Raw genomic sequence first — 24,789 nt, 5'->3', positions numbered from 1 at the left:
CATTAAGACCTTACAAAAAAATACTGAAAAAATAGTAAAAAAAAAACCAAACAAACATACAAACAAAAAAAACAAAAAAATAATTTGAAGAAAATGCCAAAAAAATTCATATGTATTAAGAAATTTATTCTTGTAGACGATGATCCTGATGATACGCTGAGCAGGAAGTAACAACCGTCAAATTAAACCTTTGCAACATAAACAAATCGACCTGATTTCTTATTTGAAAAACACTGGAGGTCAGCGAGCAACAGAATAATAAATGGCCCAAAAATTAGAAAAAAATTACAAGAAAAATAGTGTAAAAAACAAGAAAATATTCTCCAAAAAGTGCCAAAAATATTTTTTTCTTTCCTCTCCTTCTGTAACATAATTTTGAATATGTACTTAAGAGAACTGAAGAATTTTTCTCATGTTTATTATTTCCATGTCTCATTTTTTCCTTCAGTTTGAGGGATATTTTTTGAAGCATTTTGTTTGTTTTTTCTGTGTTTTGAAAGAAATCAGTTTTCTCAGGACGGTGAGCAATTAGCAAGAATTGAAGACGTTACAAAAGAATTACTGGAAAATATATACTTTTATTCTCATTATCTCATTTTTATTATTTCCATGTCATCTTTTACTTTTTTCCCCAGATTGCAGGATTTTTTGCTAAGTTGCTTATTATGTGTTTACTGAGCAGGACGCCGTTCATGTTTACATGTTGAACTGTCGGGAGCCTCTCGGCCATGATGCACACTTCTTGTTTGCAGGGGTAGTTGTGAGTCAGGATTTCTGCTGTTGCGTCTCTCAGATGTATTTTTCGGCGCTCTGAGCTCTGTAAGCCGAGGGCCATTTAGTTCCATCATATTAGAGAGAAGGTGAACATCTCTACGGCCGATATCTCCAACACTAAACACCTCAGACAAAAACTATCTAGACTAATAAACAGCACCACAGGTAACAGGAAAAATGTGTGTTTTTGGCTAAAATGTCCCTTTAACTCTTCAGGTGGCGAGTCGTCAAATATGGATGCAGCTTGCAGGAAACTGGACGGTAAGTAGCTGATGTTACTGTCTTCATACTCTGAACTGACTCTGCAAGTAAAAACAGCAAATGTTTTTTGCAGACGTCGTGTCCTGAGCGTTGTTTTTGTGTTTTTAATCTGTGTTTCATGTTCACGCTCTTGTTTTTCTCGCCGTCAGCTCGTCTGGATGTCAGCAGCTCTGAGTTACAACTGAAGAATCGAGCAGAGAGCGAGGAGACTGCGGTTGAAGCGCGGCGGCTAATGAGGTGAGTGTTACTTCCTCCCGACTAGGGGCTAACCCTGAAATCCTCGACAGACAGACAGACAGACGGACGTCCTCTGCTCCCCCGTCTGTCCGTCAGTCTGTCTCCGTCTCTGTCTGAGAGCTTTCTTATAAAGTGATATCACTGAATCATTGATGACATTTCGTCATGCATTATAGACACGCTGGGAGAGGGAGCGGGAGTTTGGTGGATTTGAAGCCTGTCACACAAATACTCAGTGTTATATTGTTTGTTTTTTTCCATAGTTTTAAGAGACGATTCAAATCTACGAGTTAAAAATTCTACGAGTAAACATCTGATCCTTCTTCATCTATCACAGAAGTTCACATTTATAAAGATATAGTCTCATTAATGTAATTATATACCCTCAGGGACTGCTTGGTGCGTTTTTATGCACTTTTCATTCTTCATTTTCAGATAATTTTGTCTGTGTTCGTGTATATGGCATACATTTTGGCAAGATTGTGTATTTTAGTGTAATCTGAATTTCCAGCTCAGCTCCTACAATAAGTCTGTTAATAACAATAATAATAGTCTATAAGTCGTGTTATTGGTCACATATTTGCAGCATTCATGATTGTGTGCGTTACAAACGAGTTCTGGTGCGTAACTTTAAACCGTGAATGAGAGCCGCCTGTTTTACTTCAAATACTTTATCTGCATTTCCTGATTCTACTTACTTTACCGGAGTATTTTTACCCCTTCCACAACTGTCTGCTGCTGCTTCTGCTGCAGATAGTACCAATAATATAACAATGACATCAATTAATATTCAATCAGTCAAGCTGCATCAATAAAGACGGATATCTCCGATAGAGCAGTGATACTTGCTTTGCTTGAGGGCCACATTTGCAGAATAACAGGAGGTCAGGGGCCCGTCACAGCCGCCCATGTTTCTGGGATTTTAGGATGTTTCTCAGATTTTGGGACCTTTTTAAGATTTTAGAAGTTTACGACATTTCTAGGATTTAAGGACTTCTGTGATGTTTCTGGGATTTTAGGTCATTTCTCTGGTTTTAGGACGTATCTTGGGTTTTAGGACGTTTTTCAGACATCAGGGCGTTTAGGATGTTTCTAGGACTTTAGGACGTTTCTTGGAGTTTTGGACATTTCTTAAATTTTTGGACATTTCTAGGATTTTGGGATGTTTCGTGGATTTTAGGACATCAGGGTCTTTAGGACCTCTGTTGGGGGCTGTGGGGGATCCTCCACGCTTTATTTGATCAACAAGCTCTGTTTGACACTGTTTTATGCACTCTGACACCTTATGGATACTAAAAAACAATCCCCAGTGTGAATCTTTTTATTTTTAACTGTGAATTAGAAAATGCATTTTGGGGGGCCACCTGTCACTCTATCAGGGGTCCAGATTTGGCCCTCGGGCTGTGATTTGAGTGTAGCGGTCAGCATTTATCCGCCTGCAGCGCGTCGAGTCTGAAGCTTTGGATGTCCGTAGATTGCTACAGTGAAATACAGCTACTTAAACAGATTACCAGCTCGGGATGAGAGGGCTCGTAAGTCACCAGCAGCACCAACAGCAGCACCTCCACCCTGCAAACATCCACCCTGCAAATCTGCACATCTCTCTCTGTCTTATGTAAGTGTGTCCTGATCTTACTGCAGCCCACAACAGTCACCCTGACACACACACACACGCACACACGCACACACACACACACACTGAGCAAAAGTTTCATTACCATTGAGGTCAGGTTTGTGTGTGTGTGTGTGTAGGGGGGTGAGGGGGCACGCGCAGAGAGAGAGAGAGAGAGAGAGGGAGGAGAGAGAGAGGGAGGGAGGACAGAAGAGTCCGCGGAGGAGAGGAGGAGGACAGATCGGAGGCAGAAAGCAGGAGGCGCTGCTCGCAGTCGGGAGGATGCAGCGCTGACACGCGGACCGTGTGCACGCTCTGATCCGACGATATACCGGCGACCGACCACCGAGAGCTCCTTATCTTTTTTTTTGGTGCATTTTCTCAATTTATCCACACACCCTCTGCGCCTCCTCCTCCACCTCCTCCTCCTCCTCCACCCTCTGGACCGGCTTTTGTCGCCATGCCACCGGCCGCCTGCTCGGTCGGGCACCGTCTCCGCATCACCTTGTGCGCGGTGCTGTGGATCGGGCTGCTGTGGAGCCGCGTCTCAGCGGGAGGTATTTCCTCTTTTATTTGAAATGCATGTTTTTTTTAAAATTATTATTATTTTCTAAAAACCTTCCTCTGTGTCCTCTCCGTGTTGGCTCCTGTCCAATATCAATCAGCTTTTTTTAAACGCTGCAAAAACAACTCGTCTTTCTGGGCATCCCTGTCTTGTTTTGAGACATCTCCTCCCGCGACTCGTGGGAGGAGGAGGAGAGGAGAGAGAGCGAAAGAGAGGAGAGAAAGCGAGAGAGGCTTTGAAGTCTTGAAATAAACGCTGTTGCGGGCTGTTTACTGCGAGCAGCTCCAACCAGTTTGGCACAAACAGTCCAGCCTGCACAAGCATCCTGTGGACCCGAGCCCACTCGTGTGCGTGGGAGCGCGGCTCAGGAGTTAAAATGGGGGGGTTCACCTGTCGACGCGCTCTGCAACTGGACACAGTGGGGGACACAGTGGGGACACGGTAGGGGACACGGTGAGAGACAGAGTGGGAGACAGGGGGATTCCTTCAGTTTGAGCAGAGAAAAGTGTGCAGAGGAAAGTTGCTGTTTGCAGTCAGATGGAGGAGGAGAGGCTGTGGGTGTTCATGGTCTGTTTAACCCTTTGAAACCTGAACCCAAATTGTCTTCATGTCTTCCAAAAAAAATGGGGGCTGCTTAACAGGAAATGGCCCAAAAATCTTTTGTTGTTGGTTTAATTAAGGTTTGTATTCCTTTGTATGCTGACAAATGGACAACGCTATTATAATTAGTTGTACATTTGTAGAACAGACAAAATAGATATTTAGCAGTTTTGGATGGTCCCTGTCTCTGCAATTCTGTGAGCAATGACCTCTTAAAGGTCTCACTCACCTTCATCTTTTACTTAGTTAACAAATTCCTTAAAAAAAAGTACATGTGTATATATATGTATATATATATATATATATATATATATATATATATATATATATATATATATATATATATATATATATATATATATATATATATATATATATATATGTATATATATATATATATATATATATCCCAGAGAGGTACAGATTTCTTAAGGAATTTCAAATTTTCCGAATTTCTTTCAAAAAACATAGGAAGAAAACAATAAGCAAGTTAAGAAGTAGTTACCAAAAAATCTGGGAAATTTGTTTAAAACGATACAAGAAAATTAGCAAAAAAAAACCAAAACAAGCAAACAATTAAAAAAAAACAAGCCTGAAAGTGTCCTAACATCTGAACATTTAAAAATCTGAGAATTCTCCAAAAATCCTAGAAACATCTTAAAATCTAAAAAAATGTTCTTAAGTCTAAATAAATGTGCTAAAACTCATGAAATGTCCAAAAATTCTAGAAATAGATTCAACATTCTAGTAATGTCCTAAAATCCCAGAGACACGCTAAAACTTTGGAAATATATTAAATCAGAGAAACTTCCTAAAATCCTGGAAATTTCCTGAATTCCTATAGTGTCCTAAAATTCTATAAACATCCTAAAGTCCCAAAAGCTCAAATCCTACAAATGTCCAAACATCCAAAAATCATATCAAAATCCAAGATTCTAGAAACGTCCTAAATCCAAGAAATTCCCTGAAGACCAAGAAACTTCCTAAAATTGTAGAAATGTCCTTAAATCCTTAAAAAGTCCTAAAATCCTAGAAATGTCCTTGATTCCTAGTAAAATCCGAGGATCCTAAACACGTCCTAAAGTCCCAGAAACTTGCTAAAATCCCAGAAATGTCCTGTCGTCCAAGCAATGTCCCCAAATCTGAGAATTAGTAAAAAAAAATCCTAAAAACATCCTCAAATCAAAAAAATGTCCTGAAGTCCTAGAAACATGTTAAAATCCTAAAACGTATTAACAATCTTAAAATGTCCTAAAGTCCGAGATACATGCATGGGGCTGCTTACACTGGCCCCTGGCCTCCTGTCACTTTGCTAAAGTGGCCCCCAAAAAAGCAGGTTGAATCTTGCTGCAGGAAGTCGTCAGTAATTTGGGATCCAAATCAAGAATAAACACTGACGGAGGATTTCCTTTTAAAACTTTTTCAGTCATATTTGGGACATTTCGTTTCAAGTCGCTTTCTGCCTTCTTCCCATGTTTTTGGAAAAAAAACAGGCCAATTTTGCGCAGGTTTCAAAGGGTTAAACAGATGTTTTTGGGGGGGATTTGCTAAAGCAGCTGATTTTGTTGTATGAGTAATTTCACGAGTCATTTCACGTCATTTGTGCCTCGTTTGCAGCTTTTCTCACAGATATTGACCCCAGTAATGTCAGCAGGGTGTTCGGTCCTTTTTAACAGGAAGTCTGCAGCACTGTCAGGTGGTGCAAAAAAAAAAAAACAAAACCAGAGTTGTTTATGGGAAAACTACAGCAGGGTAAATCTGCATCTGCAAAAAGTTTGTTGTTGGCTAAGTGCTAGCTTGAGAAGATGCTTATTTTTGCTTTGTGTTGTTTGGAGGGACAAAATATTCTGTGTTTTAACTAAAATGTTGCTGCTTTCCCAGCAGAGAGTGCAGAGGACAGTGGTTGTTTATTACAAAGACATCGCTGTTTTTCCAGCACCTGTGGTGCTACAGAGAGCGGTTTGTTTGCTGCTTTTCCTGCTGAGAAAGTGACGTGAAATGTGGTTGTTTTGTACAAGAACATCTTTGCATTCCCTGCAGGGATAATGGCTCAAATTTGGTTGTTTTTTACTGCTTTTTCTGCACAAAAGTGGTTGTTTTTGACTGCAGTATCTCCTCTCTCCTGCCCGGATGATGCCATGTAAACCAGCTGTTTTCTTACTGAGACGTCGTTGCTTTTCCAGCTGCTGAGAGGGGTTGTTTTTACTGAGATGTTGCCTCTTTCCCTGCAAGGACAGTCGCACAAAAGAGGTTATTTTTGACTGCAACTTCGCTGCTTTCTTGCTGGATAGCAGCATGAAAAGTGATTGTTTTTTACAGAGACATTGCTGCGTTTTCTGCAGAGATGGTGACGTGGAAAATGGTTGTTTTTTACTGAGACGTTGCTGCTTTTCCTGCAGGGAGAGTGGCACAAATGTGGTTGTTTTCTACAGAAAGATTGCTGCTTTTCCTACACAAATGTGGTTGGTTTTGACTACAATATCTCTCATTTCCTGCTGGGATTGTGGCACGAAAAACAAGTTGTTTTTACTGAGATGTCATTGCTTTTCAAGCTTGCATAGTGCCACGGAGATTGGTTGTTTTTCACTGAGACGTTGCCCCTTTTCCTACGAGAGTAGTCGCACAAAAGAGGTTATTGTGGACTGCAACTTTGCTGCTTTTCCGGCAGGGGATGTGATGTGAAAAGAGATTGTTTCTGAGTACTTTGCTGCTTTCTTGCTGGATAGCAGCATGAAAAGTGGTTGTATTTTACAGAGACATCGCTGCCTTTTCTGCAGAGATAGTGACGTGGAAAGTGGTTGTTTTTTACTGAAATATTGCTGCTTTTTCCTGCTGTGGTTGTGCCATGAAATGTGGTTGTTTCTTATTAGGATATCTTTGCATTTCCTGCTGGTTATTTTTGACCGACACATTACTGCTTTTCCTGCACAAAAGTTGTCGTTTTTGAATTTAATGTCTCTCTTTTCCTGCTGAAATGTGCCACGGAGAGCGATTCTTTTTTACTAAGACCTCACAGCTTTTCCTGCCAGGATAGTGCCATAATAAGAGGTTGTTTTACTGTTAGGAAAGTGTCACAAAAAGTGATAATTTTTTACAAAAACATAACTGCTATTTCTGCAGAGATAGTGGCATGAAAAGCTGTTTTTTTACCTAGACATGGCTGTTTTTCCAGTGGGACAGTGGCAGGAAAATTGCTTGTTTTTTACAGAGAATCATTAAGTTGGCATAAAAAGACTTTTTCTGTATTTTAAGCCAAAACACGATCTTTTCAAACCATAACCAAGTGTTTTTGTGCCTTAACATAACCACACATTAACCATAGCGAATCTGCGACATAACAACGTGCACATGTAACATATCTGCAGAAACACACGCTGCCAACGTCACCGTCGTAATGACAGAAACTCGACGTGTGTCGCAGCCTCGTCTTCACGGCTGATTTGAGCTTTTGTTCCTGAAGATTTCGTCATTTTCACCCTTTGATTTTACTTTGAAAATCCAGAGTGACAGTTGGCTTCACGGAGCCTTTGAATGTCTGAGGACTTCTTTACTCTGTGTTTCAATAATTTACCCATCAGACACACACACACACACACACACACACACACACACACAGTCACATGAATTCATCCAGCAGCTCCCAGCATGCTTCAGTCTTTTTGTTAATCTTCCCGTCTCTCCCCATGTGCATGCACAAATGTTCGATCTGTAAATGTAGCCACACACACACACACACACACACACACACACACACACACAAGCACACACACACACCCTGCAGACACACAGTCCGCATCACGCTCTGCATCGCTGCTTCCATCTCACCGTCGGTGTCGGTGGTTAATGAGATCACCCGGCAGAGCTGTGATGTCACAGAGCGGCCGTGTGACAGTGTGTGTTTAAGTGTGTTTATGTGTCAGGGTTTGTACAGCCATGAAAAACCTGGAAAACACACAAATAGAAATTTGTTACAAATAGAAATTTCCAGGCTTTAAAAAGTTTTGGAAAACTAATCAGTCCTGAAAGTTTTGGGAAAGGTCATTGATTTTTTTTTTTTTTTTTACAAACCTGTATAATGACACAAGATGTGTTCAAGAAACCATCAGAAATGTCAAAATCCAATTTTTTCTGTATTTTTTTGTGTATCTCGCTGTGAGCAATGGTGTCATTTTTAGTGATTTTTTTTCAAGAGCAAAAAATGCCACATTTTTTTTGAAGGAAAAAAATTGTCAGAGTTGTCAGGAAAAATATTACCAAAAATTAAAAACAAAAAAAACCCCACCAAAACGTTAGAGAAAAATAATTTCCAAACATTTTTAAAGAAAAAATATAGTGGCAATTTTTTAAAGAAAATTACCAAATATTCAAAAAAAAATCCTAAAAAGAAAAACAAATGCCACAAATATTTTTTCTTTTTCTTGCCCCCAAAAAATTAAAGAATAAAAAAATCGCAAAATAACAAAAGAAAAAATGTTCCAACAATTTTTCTTTAAATTTTGCCTAAAAAAAATTAAAGGAAAAAAAAGCCAAATTCTCTAAGGAAAAAGGATAAATTTCCAAAGGAATGATCCAAAAATAGGTGGTAAATAAATACAAAATACAGCCATTTAGGGTTGTACGTCCCTCCCCTAAGCCAAAATAAAAAACATAAGTCCTTCCCTGGTGCTGAATAAATTATTTGACATGCCCCCCCCTTTTTTACACGACCCCCCTCTCCCCTCATAAATAATGAACAGCCCTTTAATAATTCATTACTTTTTAAAATAATATAATGGATTGTAAAAAGCTATTATATAGTAATGAAGTATAGATGGTCGTTTCGGGAATGTTTGGTCTTAAAAGTTTGCCTCAAAGTCGAGGAAAACTGACGTGTGTGTGTGTGTGTGTGTGTGTGTGTGTGTGTGTGTGTGTGTGTGTGTGTGTGTGTGTGTAAATGCGTGGACGGTGCCTGTGCATGAAGATAGGCTGGATCAGTGCGTGGTCTAATTTTTCGGGGTCAGAGCGATAATCTGCCAGAAAAGACAGATTCAAGAGTTGCGTCCCGGAAACAAAAAGCCAACTGCAGTTTGCGTCCAGCACGGAGCCGTTTGATCGACCCACGCCGCCACCGCCGCCGTTGTGTTGTTGTTGGACAAAGTTTGCTGCGAGCGTCCGCTTAATTTAAAAATATAGATCCTCTCCTCTTTCCTTTATTCTTGTAATTCGCCTTTCTCCTCTCATCACATCAGCTCCCCTGTTTCCTCCTCGGCTTCCTTCCTCCGGTCGACTCCCTCCTCTCCTGTTTTTTTTCTTCCTATTACTTGTGAGTGAGAGGAGAGAAAAATGGAAGCGAGGGGGAGACGGAGGAGATTGTTTCTTCTGGTTGAGTAACTCTGGCCTTATTATACAACTGGATCCTCGGGCTGCAAACTTTTCTTTTTGGGAGAATAAGAGACGCAGAATGAGGGGAAGTGAGGCTGAGGCGAAAAGAAAAAACACGAAGGGACGTTTGAGGAAAACGCAGCCGAGAGGATGAAGTAGTCGTATTATCTGTACATGCAATAAAAACTTTTATTTATTATTTAACAAGTTCTCAAATCTCAGGTAAAAGAAGTAAAGCTGCAATGTAGAAATTCTCTGTTAAAGTAAAAGTCCTGCATTCAAAATCCTAAGTAAAAGTATGAAAGTATTAGTATCAAAACATGCTTTCGTGGTTAAAAAAAAGAAAAGAAAAAATACCACAAAATAAACCCAAAAAAATAAAAATAAGAACATAAAGAATAATAAAAAAACCTGAAAATTAAAAAAAGTCTATATATATAATTTTTCTGTAACATAATTTTGAATATAAAAAATAGGATAATTGAAAATAGAGTTTTCTGGAAAATTTTCTCAATTTTTAAAAAAAAAATATTTTCAGCAATTTCAAAACTGATGTCGATCCAGTTTCAAAGACCAGAACCAGCAGTCCAAATAATTTCATTTACAGTGGATATAAAAATTTCAATTTTTATATATTAATATATAAATAATATTTTTTTTTTTTTTGCAATTTCCTCTCTCATGAAAGTCACAAAAAATATCTTTATGTTAATGTTATATTAAATATTATAAATAGCAAAACTGTCCCTCCTCTGAAGCGGTTGATGTTAGTTGTGGTTGCTGTAAACTGAATTTCATTAAGAGTGGCATTTTAAAAACTCTTGAATCTTTCCTGCTTCGAGCTGCAGGAACCTTGTCACAGTATCTGATCATGAATTTGTGTTTGTTTACATGATACTTGAGTTCTGTCGGGATCAAATCCAACGGCACAAAGACGGTCTGCAGAAACAGCAGGTGGAAGGACGAGACGCTCATGAGACTAAAGCAGGCAGGAAGCAGCAGAGACAGAGAGTTGGAGGTGACCCCGTTTTAATCAGCAGCGCTCTCTCGGCCCGCCAGCGGCGGCGGCGAAGCGCAGGTGGGCTTAGAGGGGTTTAACCTTTTATTCGAAGGAGAGCTCCCCAGAATATCAGCCCCTGATTAACACGATTATACACACCGGCGTGCTCTTAATGAAGAGACGAAGGTGTGTTTTCTGACGGAGGGCGAACCTGCATCCTGCTTCTCCACGTTATGTTCAGAGTGTGAACTCTATAATCAGAGCAGCGTTTACCGAAGCTTCGCAGACGGTTTTTTAAAATCGATTTCCAGACGGTTTCAGGTCACGACAGCGAGCAAATCAGCCTGCAGAGCAAAGACACTCAGCTCGCTTTGTTTAGGGGCCACTTTCACAAAACGAGAGGAGGCCAGGGGCCGCTCGCAGCAGCCGCATAGGATTCTAGGATTTCAGGACATTTTACGACGTTTATAGGATTTTAAAACATTTCTAGGATTTCAGGACATTTTTATAATTTCAGGACATTTCTAGGATTTTAGGACATTTCTCAGATTTTGGGGCATTTCTAGGATTTTTGGTCATTTCTTGGATTTCAGGACATTTTTAGGATTTAAGGACATTTGTATGACTTTAGGACATTTCTCAGATTTAAAGACATTCTAAGATTTTAAGACATTTTTGGGGGGATTTTCAGACATTTCTGGGGTATTAGTACGTTTCTACGATTGTAAGACATTTCTCAGATTTTAAGGCATTTTTGGGGGTATTTTCGGACATTTCTGGGGCTTTGGGACATTTCTAGAATTGTAGGACAGTTCTAAGATTTAGGACATTTCTAGGACTTTAAGACATTTCTTGGATTTTAGGACTTTTTTGGATTTTAGGACATTTCTAAGATTCTGGGGTATTTGTACATTTCTACGATTTTAGGATGTTTGTAGGATTTTAGCGCATTTCTCTGATTTTTGGACATTTCTAAGATTCTTTGGCATTTTGGGGGGTTTCTGGGGTATTTGTACATTTCTACGATTTTAGGATGTTTGTAGGATTTTAGCGCATTTCTCTGATTTTAGGACATTTCTCATATTTTAAGGATTTTCTGAAATTTCTAGGACTGGGACATTTCTAGAATTGTAGGAAAGTTCTAAGATTTAGGACATTTTTAGGATTTAAGGACATTTCTCCAATTTTAGGACCTTTCTAAGACTGTAAGACATTTCTCGGATTTTAGTATATGTCTAGGACTTCCGGACACTTACAGGATTTTAGGACATTTCTAGGATACTCGGACATTAGAGTCGTATCTGTGTCCTCTGTTGGGGGTGTGGGGGATCCTCCACTGGCTCTTTTTTATCTATTTTGATGCTGTTTTATAATCTCTGACACCTTATTGGGACTAAAAGGACGAAAACAATTCACAGAGAAAATCACTTTATTTTTATTGTGAATTAGAAAATTGCTGAAGGGCCACCTGACACCCCGTCAGGGCCCAGATTTGGCCCGCGGGTCGTCAGTTGAGTATCACAGCTGTAGAGACCTTGGAGCTGAGAAACACAATCCATTACAGAGTAAACACAGAGTGCTGTGTATTTTATTGAAAGCGATGTTATTATCACTGATTTATTATTGTGGCTGTGAGCAGGGACTCTTTTAAAAAGCTGTTTCTTGTTGCATGCAAGGACGCGCCGGAGTGATGCGAGTTGGTTGTACGACAACATTGTACTCAAGATAACATGAATTTTGCTGCAATTTGTCAGAACACATTTTCTACAGTGTATACACAATGTAACTTCTTTCTCTGGTGATATTCAACATTTTTCTCCCATGAAAAGGCCAATATGGCACGTTATAATCTACTTAGCGTGTTGTATATTTATATTTATTTATGTTTTTCATCTAAAAACTTTTAAGCCTGATGACAAAATTAGGACTAATGTTGGTTTAAAAAATTAACTCAATGAAAAGTAGAAAATAATGTTAATGTGTGATATTTTTAAAAGCTTGATTTTTCTTTTTGTGTGCAAGCGATACGAGTATTTGCAATATTAAAGCTGCCCTAAGGGTTAATATAAAGCATGCACAAATTACATTTAGATGACTAAAACAAGCAAGAAAAAGATTCAAAACAGCGAAAGCTGCAATGCATTGACAGTCTTTCTTGTGAAATATTGTTAGTTTGGTTTTTTTTGTCCTGATTCTTTGTTTTTGGGAGATTGTGTTTGTGTTTATCGTTGTTTGCTGCAGCTGGAGGAGCGCAGAGACGACGCTCAAGCTGCCGTCTCCATTAGTCCCCGCGCTCATTAGGAGCACAAGTGAGAGCTGCAGCTTCTCGGCCTCGCGCACACTCTGACATATGGTCCGAGCCTCTGCAACAAACTTATGAGAGACGACAACATGCCAGTGAATTATTCACAGTGCGTGTGTGTGTGTGCGTGTGTGTGTGTGTTGACGGGGAGGAGGAGGAGGAGTTGGGGAGGTGATGTGCCTCCCCTGATGATCTCCTGGTGCTAACCTTCCTCTGTGCGCTGTGTTGACATCAAAGGAGGACGCCTGAAGCAGTCGCAGGTCGTACCGCCGCTGATGTCTCCGCCTCAGCAGGTCTGCGGTGACCTGTGTGACCCAGCGTGGCTGTGTGTGTGTGTGTGTGTGTGTGTGTGTGTGTGTGTGTGTGTGTGTCCAGGATTATCCTCTCTAGGATGACTGCAGGATTGCACGGATGCTGCTGACACTTCTCTACAATAGAAGCAATTAACTGAAGCTTAACTTTGTGTATGTCTGTTTTAAGCCATGGATGTTTGTGCGTGCGTGTGTGTGTGTGTGTGTGTGTGTGTGTGTGTATTTGTGCAGTTGAAACTTAAAGAGGTTTTTTTTTTTTTTTCTGTTATCCGTCTCCGTTCTCAAGTCTTCAGCTATCAATGCATTCGTGGAACAAGCTCTAAATGTGCGAGACCCCAAACAAAAACACTGAATGTGATTCATTTTTATCGTGGAAGTGTTAGAGGGAACAAATCTACGTGAACTTCTCCCACATATTTTATACATGTGACACGTTAAAATTAGACCGGGCTGGAAAACAGAAATGTAATGTATGCAATAAATGCAAATTAATGTTTGAGGCTCCTTCTGATATCAGTTTTGGGAGTTTTAAAAATATAATTATATATAGGTTGATAAACATTTTTTACAGAAACATTGAAAAAACAAAATGTTAAAAATCTCTGTTTAATTTTTTTTATGAGTTGTGACCATGATACCTAGGAGGGCATTTCACAGTGTAAAGTCATTAAATTATTTGTGGCAGCCTGCTTGATAATATTTAGGTAAAGATGAAATTACCAAGAAATTAGTAAAAAAAAAAATAATAATAATACAAAGGAATTAGCCAAAAAATTGTTTGAAAAAATGCTTTTATTATAAAAGTTATAATAATTTTGTAGCAATTTAAAAAAATGTAATTTTGATAATTATAACTAATGTTTATTCCCTATACATTTTCCCTATCTTTTTAAAAATAATTTTCTAAATCCACAAATTTCTTGCCTTTGATGTCGCTGCATGTTTGAAAGGGTTAAATCATCTGCTGCCATATATTGATTTAATATTTTTGAAGCCGGAGCATTCATCAGGAGTGTTATTGCAATATATATAACATTTATTGCACCACGCTCTGGGAGCACAGAGAGTACTCTGGGCACAGACGGAGCAGCAGAGCAGTGAAAGTGAAACTAAACTGTTCATCAAAAGTTTGCTTTCACTTACAAACTGCCGCTCCTCTTATCCATTGATCTGATCAGCAGATCAGTTATCCACCACGAGAGGCACAAACTGCTGCTAAAGAACAAAACAACTCACAGATCCATCATCTAAAGACACAGGACACCGAATGATACAAAAGGACAAACAGGCATTTAAAAGAAAATAAAATCAAAAATAAACTCCTAAAATAAATATTTTTTTGTCCAGAAATCTCTGGACAAACTGTAACTGTTTCTAACGTTGAAATGATCCCAAAGTTGCTGTCGTTGGCGGTTTAGTACAGTCACACAACAGACAGTCTGCCAGGTAAAATTACTGTTAATTTTCCAATAAAAATGTATTTACTTAAATAAAGTGACTTTTATTTCTTAAAACAAGATGATCCATCTTTTACAGTCAACACAGCAGCTTAAAAACTGTATATTTTTCATTTTTTTAAAACTTGTTTCATCTGATATACAACTAAAACAAAGATGTTTTCAACATTTTTTTGCCTTAACAAGATATTGCCTTAAAACATTTTCCTCTGTCTTGCTAAAACGTTACTTGTGAAGTGATTGTGTCTTATATCAAGTGGGATGATCCTAGAAATTAGACAAATATACTTCAGATTTTGAGTTTTTTTGTTTTGTAAGGTCAAAGGAGTCTGCTTGCACTGCCAAAATTCAAATTTTTGGGATTTGAATACATCAGAAACACTACTGGAGAGCTACAGAATGATATAAAACCCTTAAAAAAGCACCAAAAATATGGAACTGCCCTTTAAGTTAGAATAAAACAACATGTGTGGTTAGTTGTTTACAAATGCGTATATACATAAACACCTGGAGAGACTCTGGTTTGGTGGGAATGAAGGTGGCGCAGGAGCCAGTGGTACAGTTATGTGCAAAACCAGCAAAACAGAAAGTTTCATGTTATTTATTCATGGTGGAGAGAGGAGTGTGAGGTGAGGAGGAAAAAAGCTGCTCTGCAGTCTGCTGCTCGATGTTTCTCTGTGGTTTGCCCGCCGGCAGCAGGGCCAACAGGCTCCGGCCGTGGTGGATTCGTCTTTGAGTAAGGGGTTGTTTACACCCAGACTCCTGCATCCAGTCTTGATGCTGAGCTAAACATCTCATTGGCTGCTTCATGTATAACCCTTTGAAACCTGAGCAAAATCTGCTTGGTTTAAAAAAAATATATATATATTTATTTATATATATATATAATTTTTTATTTTAAAAACACGGGAAGAAGTGAAAAAGAAAATTATTTAAAAATTTAGGGAAAAAGGGAAAACACAAAAAATGTTAAACACCCCCCCCCAAAAAAAAAAAAAATTAAAAAATTAAATAAAACATAAAAGCCAGAATCAGCTCTTTCATTGGCTTCAAATCCAAAATACTAAAAACAGATACTAAAAGTCTTTGCTTTGCTTTTAAAAAAAATCCTTGTTCATATGATAACATTGTGAAAACGATCCTTGATGCACAAAAAAAACCGAAAACGCTGCAGTAATCATGCCAGGCCAGTACTTAAAAATGAACATTTTACAGAAAAAGATAAACGACAGCAAAACGCAGAAAAAGTAACCAGTTAATCCAATAAAGGTAACCTTTTAAATCAGGGTCTTGATTGCACTTTAAAAGTATCGCACTTTATTATCTTTTGTGTTTTTAAGAGCTGCTCAGTGTCTGTAAATATCTCTGTTTTTATTTGTTTTTACTTATTTAATTTGCTGGTTCAGAGGTATTCTCGCAGAAATGGATGGAAGAATAATAATGATAATAACTTATAACAACAGTAATAAGTTAATATACTTGAAACCTAGAGGTGCATATTATATTCATCAGGTTGTTATTTTGCTTATTACTCATGCAGTTTGGGTTGGATGTAGCTCTTTGATTTAGGCTACTTTAAAAATTGCCAGAACGTGACATATTGATAAATGCTGGTTCAGTCAGTTTTCATAAACCATTTTAAGCTCGCGCTTTCAATCGGAACGGCGAAACCGGAAATCGACCCAACTCTCCCGTCAATCCCCTCGTCCATCTCTCAACAGGAAAGAGGCTGAGCGGTTTTCCCAAATATTCCTTCAAGCACAAACTGCATATACAAGGTTGATTAATGAGGCCCGCCGTTTGATGTCGGCGTCTAACGAGCCTCCGAGGGTCCGCGACGAGCCGCGGAGGAACCAGAACAAACGTCTTGATCAAATTCTTGTGGAAAAATGAAAAAATAAAATAAAATTTCCTCTCTTCAACAGGAATCTATATTTAATGCGTGCTGCTTAGGAAAAGGGCGTGTTGAAAATGTTGTTCTTTTTCGCTCCGTGGCGAACGATGAATTGTGATCCAAAGAGAGATTTGATACGGTTGTCTGGGATTAGAGTGACAATTTGGATTTTCAGTCTGACTGAGTTACACACACACACACACACACACACACACCGGCTCGCCCTGACACTTTGCCTTGTCAAACTCACTCAAAGCAGATTGGCACAATCAAGTGTGTCTGCAGCCAAAGCCTTTTAAAAGGTTAATATTTCAGTTCCCATTTGCCTCAAAGCTTACGCTAAGCCACCGCTCTGCTCCCTCGTCTGCCTTTGATACGGGAATCCCGCTGAAGTAGGTCTGTTGACGACAAACTGTGTGTGTGTGTGTGTGTGTGTGTGTGTGTGTGTGTGTGAGAGGGAGAGAGTGTGTGTGTGTGTGAGAGAGAGAGAGTGTGTGTGTGAGTGTGTGTGTGTGTGTGTGAGAGAGTGTGTGTGAGTGTGAGATAATCCGCACCGTGCGACGCTCACTGATAGTTACGCCTGTCATGCTGTCGAGTCAGTCTGTTTGTTTCGCTCGTACTTTAGGTCTGAGACGAGACGAGCATTGTGGGATAGTTTTTTCACTCTGATTGGCTGCAGTCTGAGCCGAGAGGTTCAATGTATCAGCGCTGCTCCGCTCCGCTGCCCGGTCAGCCGGCCGGTCGGATTGATTGATTGATTCCTGTCACGGGGTTTGCAGAGTTCTCGCACCGGCAAAGCTCCTCTGAGTTTGAGAAATTTCTGGTCCAGCGGGTTTTGGGGCGTGATGTAGGATGAATGGAGAGGCTGAGGAGATGCAAAGCTTTCATCCAGACTGCAGCTTCCTGCAGGATGACGGCTGCCAGTCATGCTCTGAACTGCTTGTTTGTGTCAGAAAGATCCTCGGACTTCTTTTCGTGTTTACCGGAGAGTTTCACAAGTTCGAGGCGCTGCTCGGTTACTCTGAGGACATTTGTTCTAACTGAGTCCGATGTTGATGGAAAGCCGGGGTTTTAAATGACCTTCTGTTGGCTTTTGTATGTTTTTATTTGGCTGTATATATGAGATTGATTTCCCGCCCTCGGGGCCATCACTGCTCTCTCTCTATTAGTTTCTGTGCAGAATAAAAATCAGCTTGCAGAGACTTAAAGCTGTTAGCCGCTGCTGATCCATCACAGTCAACATTTTGTTGCCTCAATTTACTTTGTTGAAGTGACGTTGTCATTGCATCGTGATGAAGTTGCAAGCTAGAAGTGTTTTTACAAGTTCAAATTTCTGATATCTGTCATGTTATAACCAGAATTACTGCCACATGGTTGTATGCCTCGGTGCACCAGAGAAGATGCACTTACAGTTTACATCCATGTCTGTGAAAACATGGATGCTGTGACCTTGACCCTTGACCTATGACCTCCAGATTCAAATGAGTTCATTCTTGAGTCCAAGTGAATGTTTGGGCCAAATTTGACAAAATTCCCCGAAAGAGAATGAGAGGGATGTAAAGTCACAGTGACCTTGGCCTTTGACCACAAAAATCCCCTCAAAATGATCTGGAGATGTTGTGTTTATGAGAATTAGGCAGCTGAAGTCACAGTGACATTGATCTTTGACCTACAACCAACAAAACTGAGTTATTTTATCCTTTAGTAGATGTTTGTGGCAAATTTGAGGGAATTCCCTCGAGGCCATCTTCAAATTCACAGCAATGAGGTAGATGCAGTGTCACAGTGACCTTGACCTTTGACCTTTGACCTGTGACCACAAAAATCTCATCAGCTCATTGTTTAGTCCAAGTGGACGTTTGTGCCAAATGTGACAAACTTCCCTCAAAGCCTATTGATAATAATCTAATATCTTGTTTTTTCCTGAAACCTTAGAAACGTTCTAAAATCCTAGAAACATCTTAGAATCCTAACACATTCAAAACTCCTAGAAATGTCCCAAAATCCTACAGATTCCCTAAAATCCTACACGTCATAAAATCTGCCAAACTTCCTAAAATCCTAGCATATCCTATAATCCTACAAATGTCCTAAAATTCTTGAAACATGTGCCAGGCGAAAAAGATGGATTATGGATTTAAAAGTCCAAACCAAGGGTTATGTTTGTATTAAATCTGATACATTTAATCTGGTTAGTTTTGTTTTGTAAGTGCGCTGAAGAACCTTACATGACCTTCCTGTCGTCATCACCTGCATCCTGTCAACCCAAGCACCAGGAAAACGTTGGCATTGTACTTTTCTGTTTCAGCAACGCTGTGATCAGTGTGGTGGAAAAAACACTGTTTTGGCTTAAAATACCTGGATTGAGGGCCATAATCTGACATGAAAACAGTGATGTCTCACAAAAAACAAACGCTTTTTGTGTTACTTTCCCAGCAGGTCAACAACAGGTCACTGCAAAACACCCATTTTTGGGGACTAAAAAGCTGCTGGAAAGGCAGCAAAGACTCATTAAATCGCAACCAGTTTTGTAGTTTGTTTTTGGTCTCAGCTCGGCAGACCAAAAACAGTGAAGTCAGCTCATAAACTGCATCACTTTAGAAATGTTGATATACTTTTTAAATGCACAAATTTAACATATTTTGCAGAAACGTACAATGCCAGCATTTTCTTCTGGTGACTGGACCGCCTGTCTTTATCTCCTGCATGAGCCGCGTCTCAATTCTCGGCTGTCAGATTCTCTCATTTCTCTCCCGTCTCCTCAAATCCTCCCTCTCATTTTCTCTAAAGTAATTCAAAAGTGTCTGAAGAGTTTTCTCCAGCTGACTCTTATAAAGTCATCGGACCAAATGTCAGTTAAACATTGTGTCTCCTCCTCTCCCCATGTGCTGCCGCGGCTCATTTTGTTTTGCTGTTTTTTCATTTTTCTTGTGCTCACAACAGCTTGCCACAACTCCCAGTAATTAGCCTGAAAATCCAAACCTCCAAAAACAACACAAGGAACGAACCAGAGCATGTTTTCACACCTGTAACCCAACAGTGTGAAAGAGCCCGACGAGTCTGCAGCCACACAGGCAGCTTTTTGTGAGGCTGCGACACTCATTATCAAGAAAACCGAAAGTGCCTTTTTTTCCCTCCTTTTCTTACACTTCATTGTCATTAATTTGCTTAAATGATTATGTTTGTACTCATTCTTGACCCCCATTCATCATGTTTTACCTGATTAATAATCACAACTCTTATCTTTAAAAGAAAGTCACTGTGGTAGATTAAAAAAGGAAAAGATGCATTCTTAAAAAAAGACTTCACAGACCAACATTACTATTCCTCTATCCTTTCAGCACTCGAGTATATTATTTTAATATATTATTTTAAACCTGATTGGACAATCATACTCAACCTTCAGCCTGTAGCCAAATCTGCACCCAATCCAGAAAAATGTCTTAAAATCCTGGAAATGTCCTAAAATCCAGAAAAATGTCTTAAAATCCTAAAAATGTCCTAAAATAAAATAAAAATGTGCTACAGTCCAAAAAATGTCCTAAAATACCAGAAATATCCTAACATCCTTGAAAAGTCCCAAAATCCTTAAGTGTTGTAAAATCCAAGAAATGTCCTATAATACTAGAAATGTCTTGAAATCCTAGAAACGTTATAAAAACCTTGAAAAGTCTTAAAATCCCAGAAATTTCCTCAAATTCCAGAAATGGCCCAAAATCCAGAAAAATGTCCTAAAATCCTTAAATTTTCTAGAGTCCTAGAAATGTCCTTTAATCTGAGAAATGTCTTAAAGTCCTTGAAACGCCATAAATACTTAGCAAGTCCTACAAAAAATGTGCTAGAATCCGAAAAAACATAAAATCCAAGTAATGTCCTAAAATTCTAGAAACATCCTAATATCCAAGATATGTCCTAAAATCCCAGAAACACGTATGGGCTGCTGTGACTGGCCCCTGGACCCCTGCGATTTTGTTAAAATCGGCCCCCAGGCAAAGCGAGTTTTGTGTTTTAAGACCTGGCTGCCAAAAAATCAGCCATCTGCAGCTGGGAAAACTATTTCTTTACAAAAATCTATAAATGTTAGATGTTTTGTCGGTTATCATCATTTACAGATCGAGTCTGTCGTTCGTTTCTCTGGAACAGTTTCAATCCATTTTTACTCAGCCGGTCTTTTGATCATTTACTCATGAAGGTGTAGACGGGAACAAAGCTGCTGCTGGGCATTTCTGACAGATAGAGCCGGTCATTGATCGACACTAAGGTCAGCACTGATTGATCGGAGCCTTAAAGTAATATATATATATATATATATATATATATATATATATATATATATATATATATATATATATATATATATATATTTTTACACCACCTCGAAAATAGAGTCTCTGTATAACATCTGAGATAGAGACGATAATGGACAGCTGGGAGACAGCGTCAACCCTCTGCTTTCAGAGCACATTTACTATTCTATACTATAAAAGCTTCAGCCGTGCACTCTTTTATGTTTTACGCCTCCGCACTGGTGATAGCCACGGCCAGAGGGGTTCTGTTTTTGGGTTGTCCATCTGTCTGTCCGTCCATCATATCTCAAGAAGGCCATGTGGAGATTTCTTCAAATTCAGCACAAACATCCACTTGGACTCAAGGATGAACTGATTAGATTTTAGTGGTCGGGAGATAAATTTGAGTCTCATTCTCCTGAATTCAAATCTCAAAAACACCGTGGTAGACAAAGGTCACTGTGACCTTATACCCGTCTCATTCTCTTGAACGTGATATCTCAAGTAAAATGAGGGAATATTTTTAAATTTGGCACAAACGTCCACTCAGATTCTGATGAAATGATTAGATTTTGGTAGTTAAAGATCAAGGTCAACGCGACCTTGCATCTTTCTCATTCTTTTGAACGTGATGTTTCAAGAAAAACAAGGGGATATTTTTTAATTTTGGCACAAATGTCCACAATAATGAACTGATTATGTTTTGGTGCTCTAAGGTCACTGTTTACTGATATTCATCTCATTCTCGAGATCATGATATCTCAAGAACACCACAGGATAATTTCTTAAAATATGACGCAAACGTCCACCTCGAGTCAAGGATGAAGTGATTAGGATTTGGGGGGCAAAGGTCACTGTGACCTTGTCCCTGTCTCATTCTCTTGAAAGTTCATGATATCTCAAGAATAATTTTAGGGACTTTTATCAAATTTGGCACAAATGTCCACATAGACTCAACAAAGTCCTGATTAGATTTTGATTATTGTGGGACAAAGGTCAAGGTCACTGTGACCATCTTAAAAACACCTTAAGTGATTCTTTCTTTTTGAATTTGGCACAAACATCCACTTGGATTCAAGAATAATCACATTCAATTTTAGTGTTCAAAAGTCACTGTGACCTTGTCCATTGCATTTTCATGACCAAGACACCTAAATGAAGTGATTTTTTTTTTTTTTCAAATTTGGCACAAACATCCACTTGGACTCAATTATGAATTAATTCAATTTTTGTGGTCAAAGGTCAAGGTCACTGTGGCCTTTCATCCATCTCATTCTTGTGAATAAGGTTTCCCAAATCCGTGGCTAAAACGTTCACTTCGATTCAATGATGATTCAACTTTAGGGCGAAAGGTCAAGGTCACTGTGGCCTTATCTGATTGATTCTTGTGAAAGCAATATCTCAATAATTTCTTGAGGGAATTTCTTCAAATTTGGCACAAGCGTCCACTTGGTGTCAAGAATAAACTGACAAGAATTAGTCAAAGGCCACTGTGACCTCACAAAACATGTTTTGGCCGTAACTCAAGAATTCATACGCTAATTATGACAAATTTAACACAAATATCTAACAGGATAAAATAAACATCATAACCTTTGGTCAGATACTGAATGGGTGACAATAATCACTGTAACTGCATCTTTAGTGATTCGCTGAATCATAGAGTTAATCTTACATCAAAAGACAAAACTAAAAGAAAAACGCTGTTATTGTTTACCATGAAACGCCACTAAAACTGCCACATATCTGTGTTTCAGCTCACAATAGAGCAGCTTGTGTTTCTTTATCACTTTTATTTCTTTCCTGCCTCATAATTTATTACTGAACGTTCTCCGTGTTGACATTTGGGTCATGGCCACCCCGAGGTTCACGCTAAAAGCATTCCCTCCTTTCTTCTTTGACTCCTCGCCGCTCGGCTCTCCGCCTCCTTTCACAAAAATGATGTGGCTGGTGAGGAGATACATCCACCTTTTCTTTTATTCATGGACTAAAAGCACAGAGCGCCACATACCTGTGACGGCCCAGAGACCACACACACACACACACACACACACACACACACACACACACACAGTGAGCTATAAGATCACTGCACTTTTATCTTATCGGACCTTGGAAGTTAATTATTGGCCTCATGCACGTCTCACTGTGTTGAGATTAATGCCGTTTTTGCAGATATTCTCATTTTTCAAACAGGAGGACAATGAAATTACATTTTAAAAGATGCAAATCGTGTCTGTATGACGTTATGTCAGACCCTTTTGTACTTAAAATGACCTTTTTACAAAGTAAACACAAGCTTTAACCCTTTGAGACCTGGGCAAAGTGGTTTGATGTCTTTCAGAAACATTAGGAAAAAGGCAATGAGCAACATAAGAAGAAATTATCTAAAAATTAGCAAAAAAATAAATAAAAAGTTACAGAAAATTACCTGAAAATTAGAAAAAAAAAAGACAAATAAAGGAAAACAGGAATTGCCTTAAAAATATTTAAAAATCATATTAATTCTTAAGATATTATTTTTTTAAAAAGTATAATGATTATGAAAAGGGTTTTTTGAACATTTTTGCTAGTTTTAATTTTTGTTTTCTGTTATTATATATTTATTTTAAAAAAAAATTCAGGTCTTTTTCTTGTCACCAACTAACTTCTTACATTATTTATAAAGAGGATAGGAAAAAATTAGGAAAAAAATATATTTATGATTGTTTAAAATAATTGAAAAACTATATTGTTTTTTTGACATTTTAAAAATAATTCTCCAAATCTTTTTATTTCTTGCAATTTTTGAAATGGTTCTTGTCAAGTTACTAATTTTATTATGACAGTCTTTCATTTAACTTTATTTGTAACTGTGGTTTATTTAATAATTCTGTAATTTAGAAGTTTACAGTAGATATATATTGTGTATCGTGATAAAGCCTAAAAAATATCATGATATTGTAAATCCATATCACCCAGCACGACTTCTCACTCAGATGTTTTCAACACGTATTTTCTAACATTTACGGTTTGTTTAGAAAGAAATGGCTGATTTCGTTTAACGGGACTTTAATTATCGCCCTTAAAGAAAATGCGGTGTGTGTCAGGCGTCAGGCGGCTGACGGCTGGACGTGTAAACGTGTTGTTGCTGCCGAGCCGACTGTGAAAGCTGTCGTGACATTTTGATTTATATAAAAACAAAATAAAAAAGCTCAAATGATTTCGAATTCTCAGGCCCGGAGAGGTTTCGGGACCTCGTTGCTCTTTAACCACATTTGCAGAAGACGCTCGTCACATTTGTTGTGCCAAAACTCCCAGATGGACAGAAATGACTCCCAGCACCTCCTGCGGTGACTGAACCTCACATCTCACATCTACGTTTTAGAAATACGTTCGTCATAGCAACCGGCTGATCGTGCGTGAGACGCACTCGGGCCTCGACGATGAGCGGAGCGTGAGGCGGTCGTGTCAGGGACGAACACACACACTGAAAAGTGGAAATGATTTAAAGTAGTGCGTTCTTTGCTGCCACAGCTGTGTGTCTTCTTATGTGGAAACATTTAATCCTCACGAGGATTAAACGTCCTCAAAAGGAAGGAAGGAAAAGAGGAAATATTCCCGAGTCGGAACATTTTTAACTTCCTTTCAGAGGTAGCTGCGGTTTCGGGCTAAGATTAGAGTGGGATTAAGAGGAAATGTCAGAGTTAGTGGTGGTAAAGGTTAGGATTAGCGGGAGAATGGTTAGGGAGTGAATACAGTTTCTAACGAGTGTGCGGCACCGACACAGACGTGTGTGTGTGTGTGTTTGTGCGCACATGTGCGTGTTTGTTAGCTGCTCCGTCGAGCAGAAACGGCGCCGTGTGAGAGCATTCGCAGCCACAAGTCATTGAAACTCTCCTCACACTCGCGCCTGCCTCCAGTCAGCAGCGGGGAGGGCGGCGGGGGAGGAGGACGAGGGGGGTGCTGGAAGAAAGTGATGCCAGAGGAAACAGACAGCTCCGTCTCTCCACAGACCCGAAATCCACATCAGATCCGCCAGCACCAGGACGTCACGTCCTCTGTTTCACCAAACCAGAGCGTCACGGTGCAGAATCACACCCGTCCTGACTGATTATTTTATCACTTTAAGACGCAAATACGTCATTTG

At 39.1% G+C, this 24,789-nt stretch overlaps 1 protein-coding gene across 3 annotated transcripts in view; it reads left to right on the top strand.

Moving 5' to 3' along the window:
* The first annotated feature begins 3,097 nt into the window (after nt 1–3,097).
* Nucleotides 3,098–24,789, top strand: part of sez6l (seizure related 6 homolog (mouse)-like) — a 64,856-nt gene continuing 43,164 nt past the window's right edge. For 2 of the 3 annotated variants that reach the window (XM_042509202.2, XM_088071168.1), the window contains exon 1: nt 3,098–3,441. In XM_042509202.2, the coding sequence (XP_042365136.2) occupies nt 3,345–3,441 (97 nt within the window). In that variant the 5' untranslated portion in view covers nt 3,098–3,344. The remainder of the gene's footprint in view (nt 3,442–24,789) is intronic. The other variant, XM_042509200.2, reaches the window with a different exon arrangement.

This window comes from Plectropomus leopardus, chromosome 20, assembly GCF_026936395.1.
Source record: "Plectropomus leopardus strain MGB_pleo_1.0 chromosome 20, ASM2693639v1, whole genome shotgun sequence".
Taxonomy (NCBI): domain Eukaryota; kingdom Metazoa; phylum Chordata; class Actinopteri; order Perciformes; family Serranidae; genus Plectropomus; species Plectropomus leopardus.
Note: the sequence above shows the minus strand (reverse complement) of the source record. Positions and strands in the feature narration are given on the sequence as shown.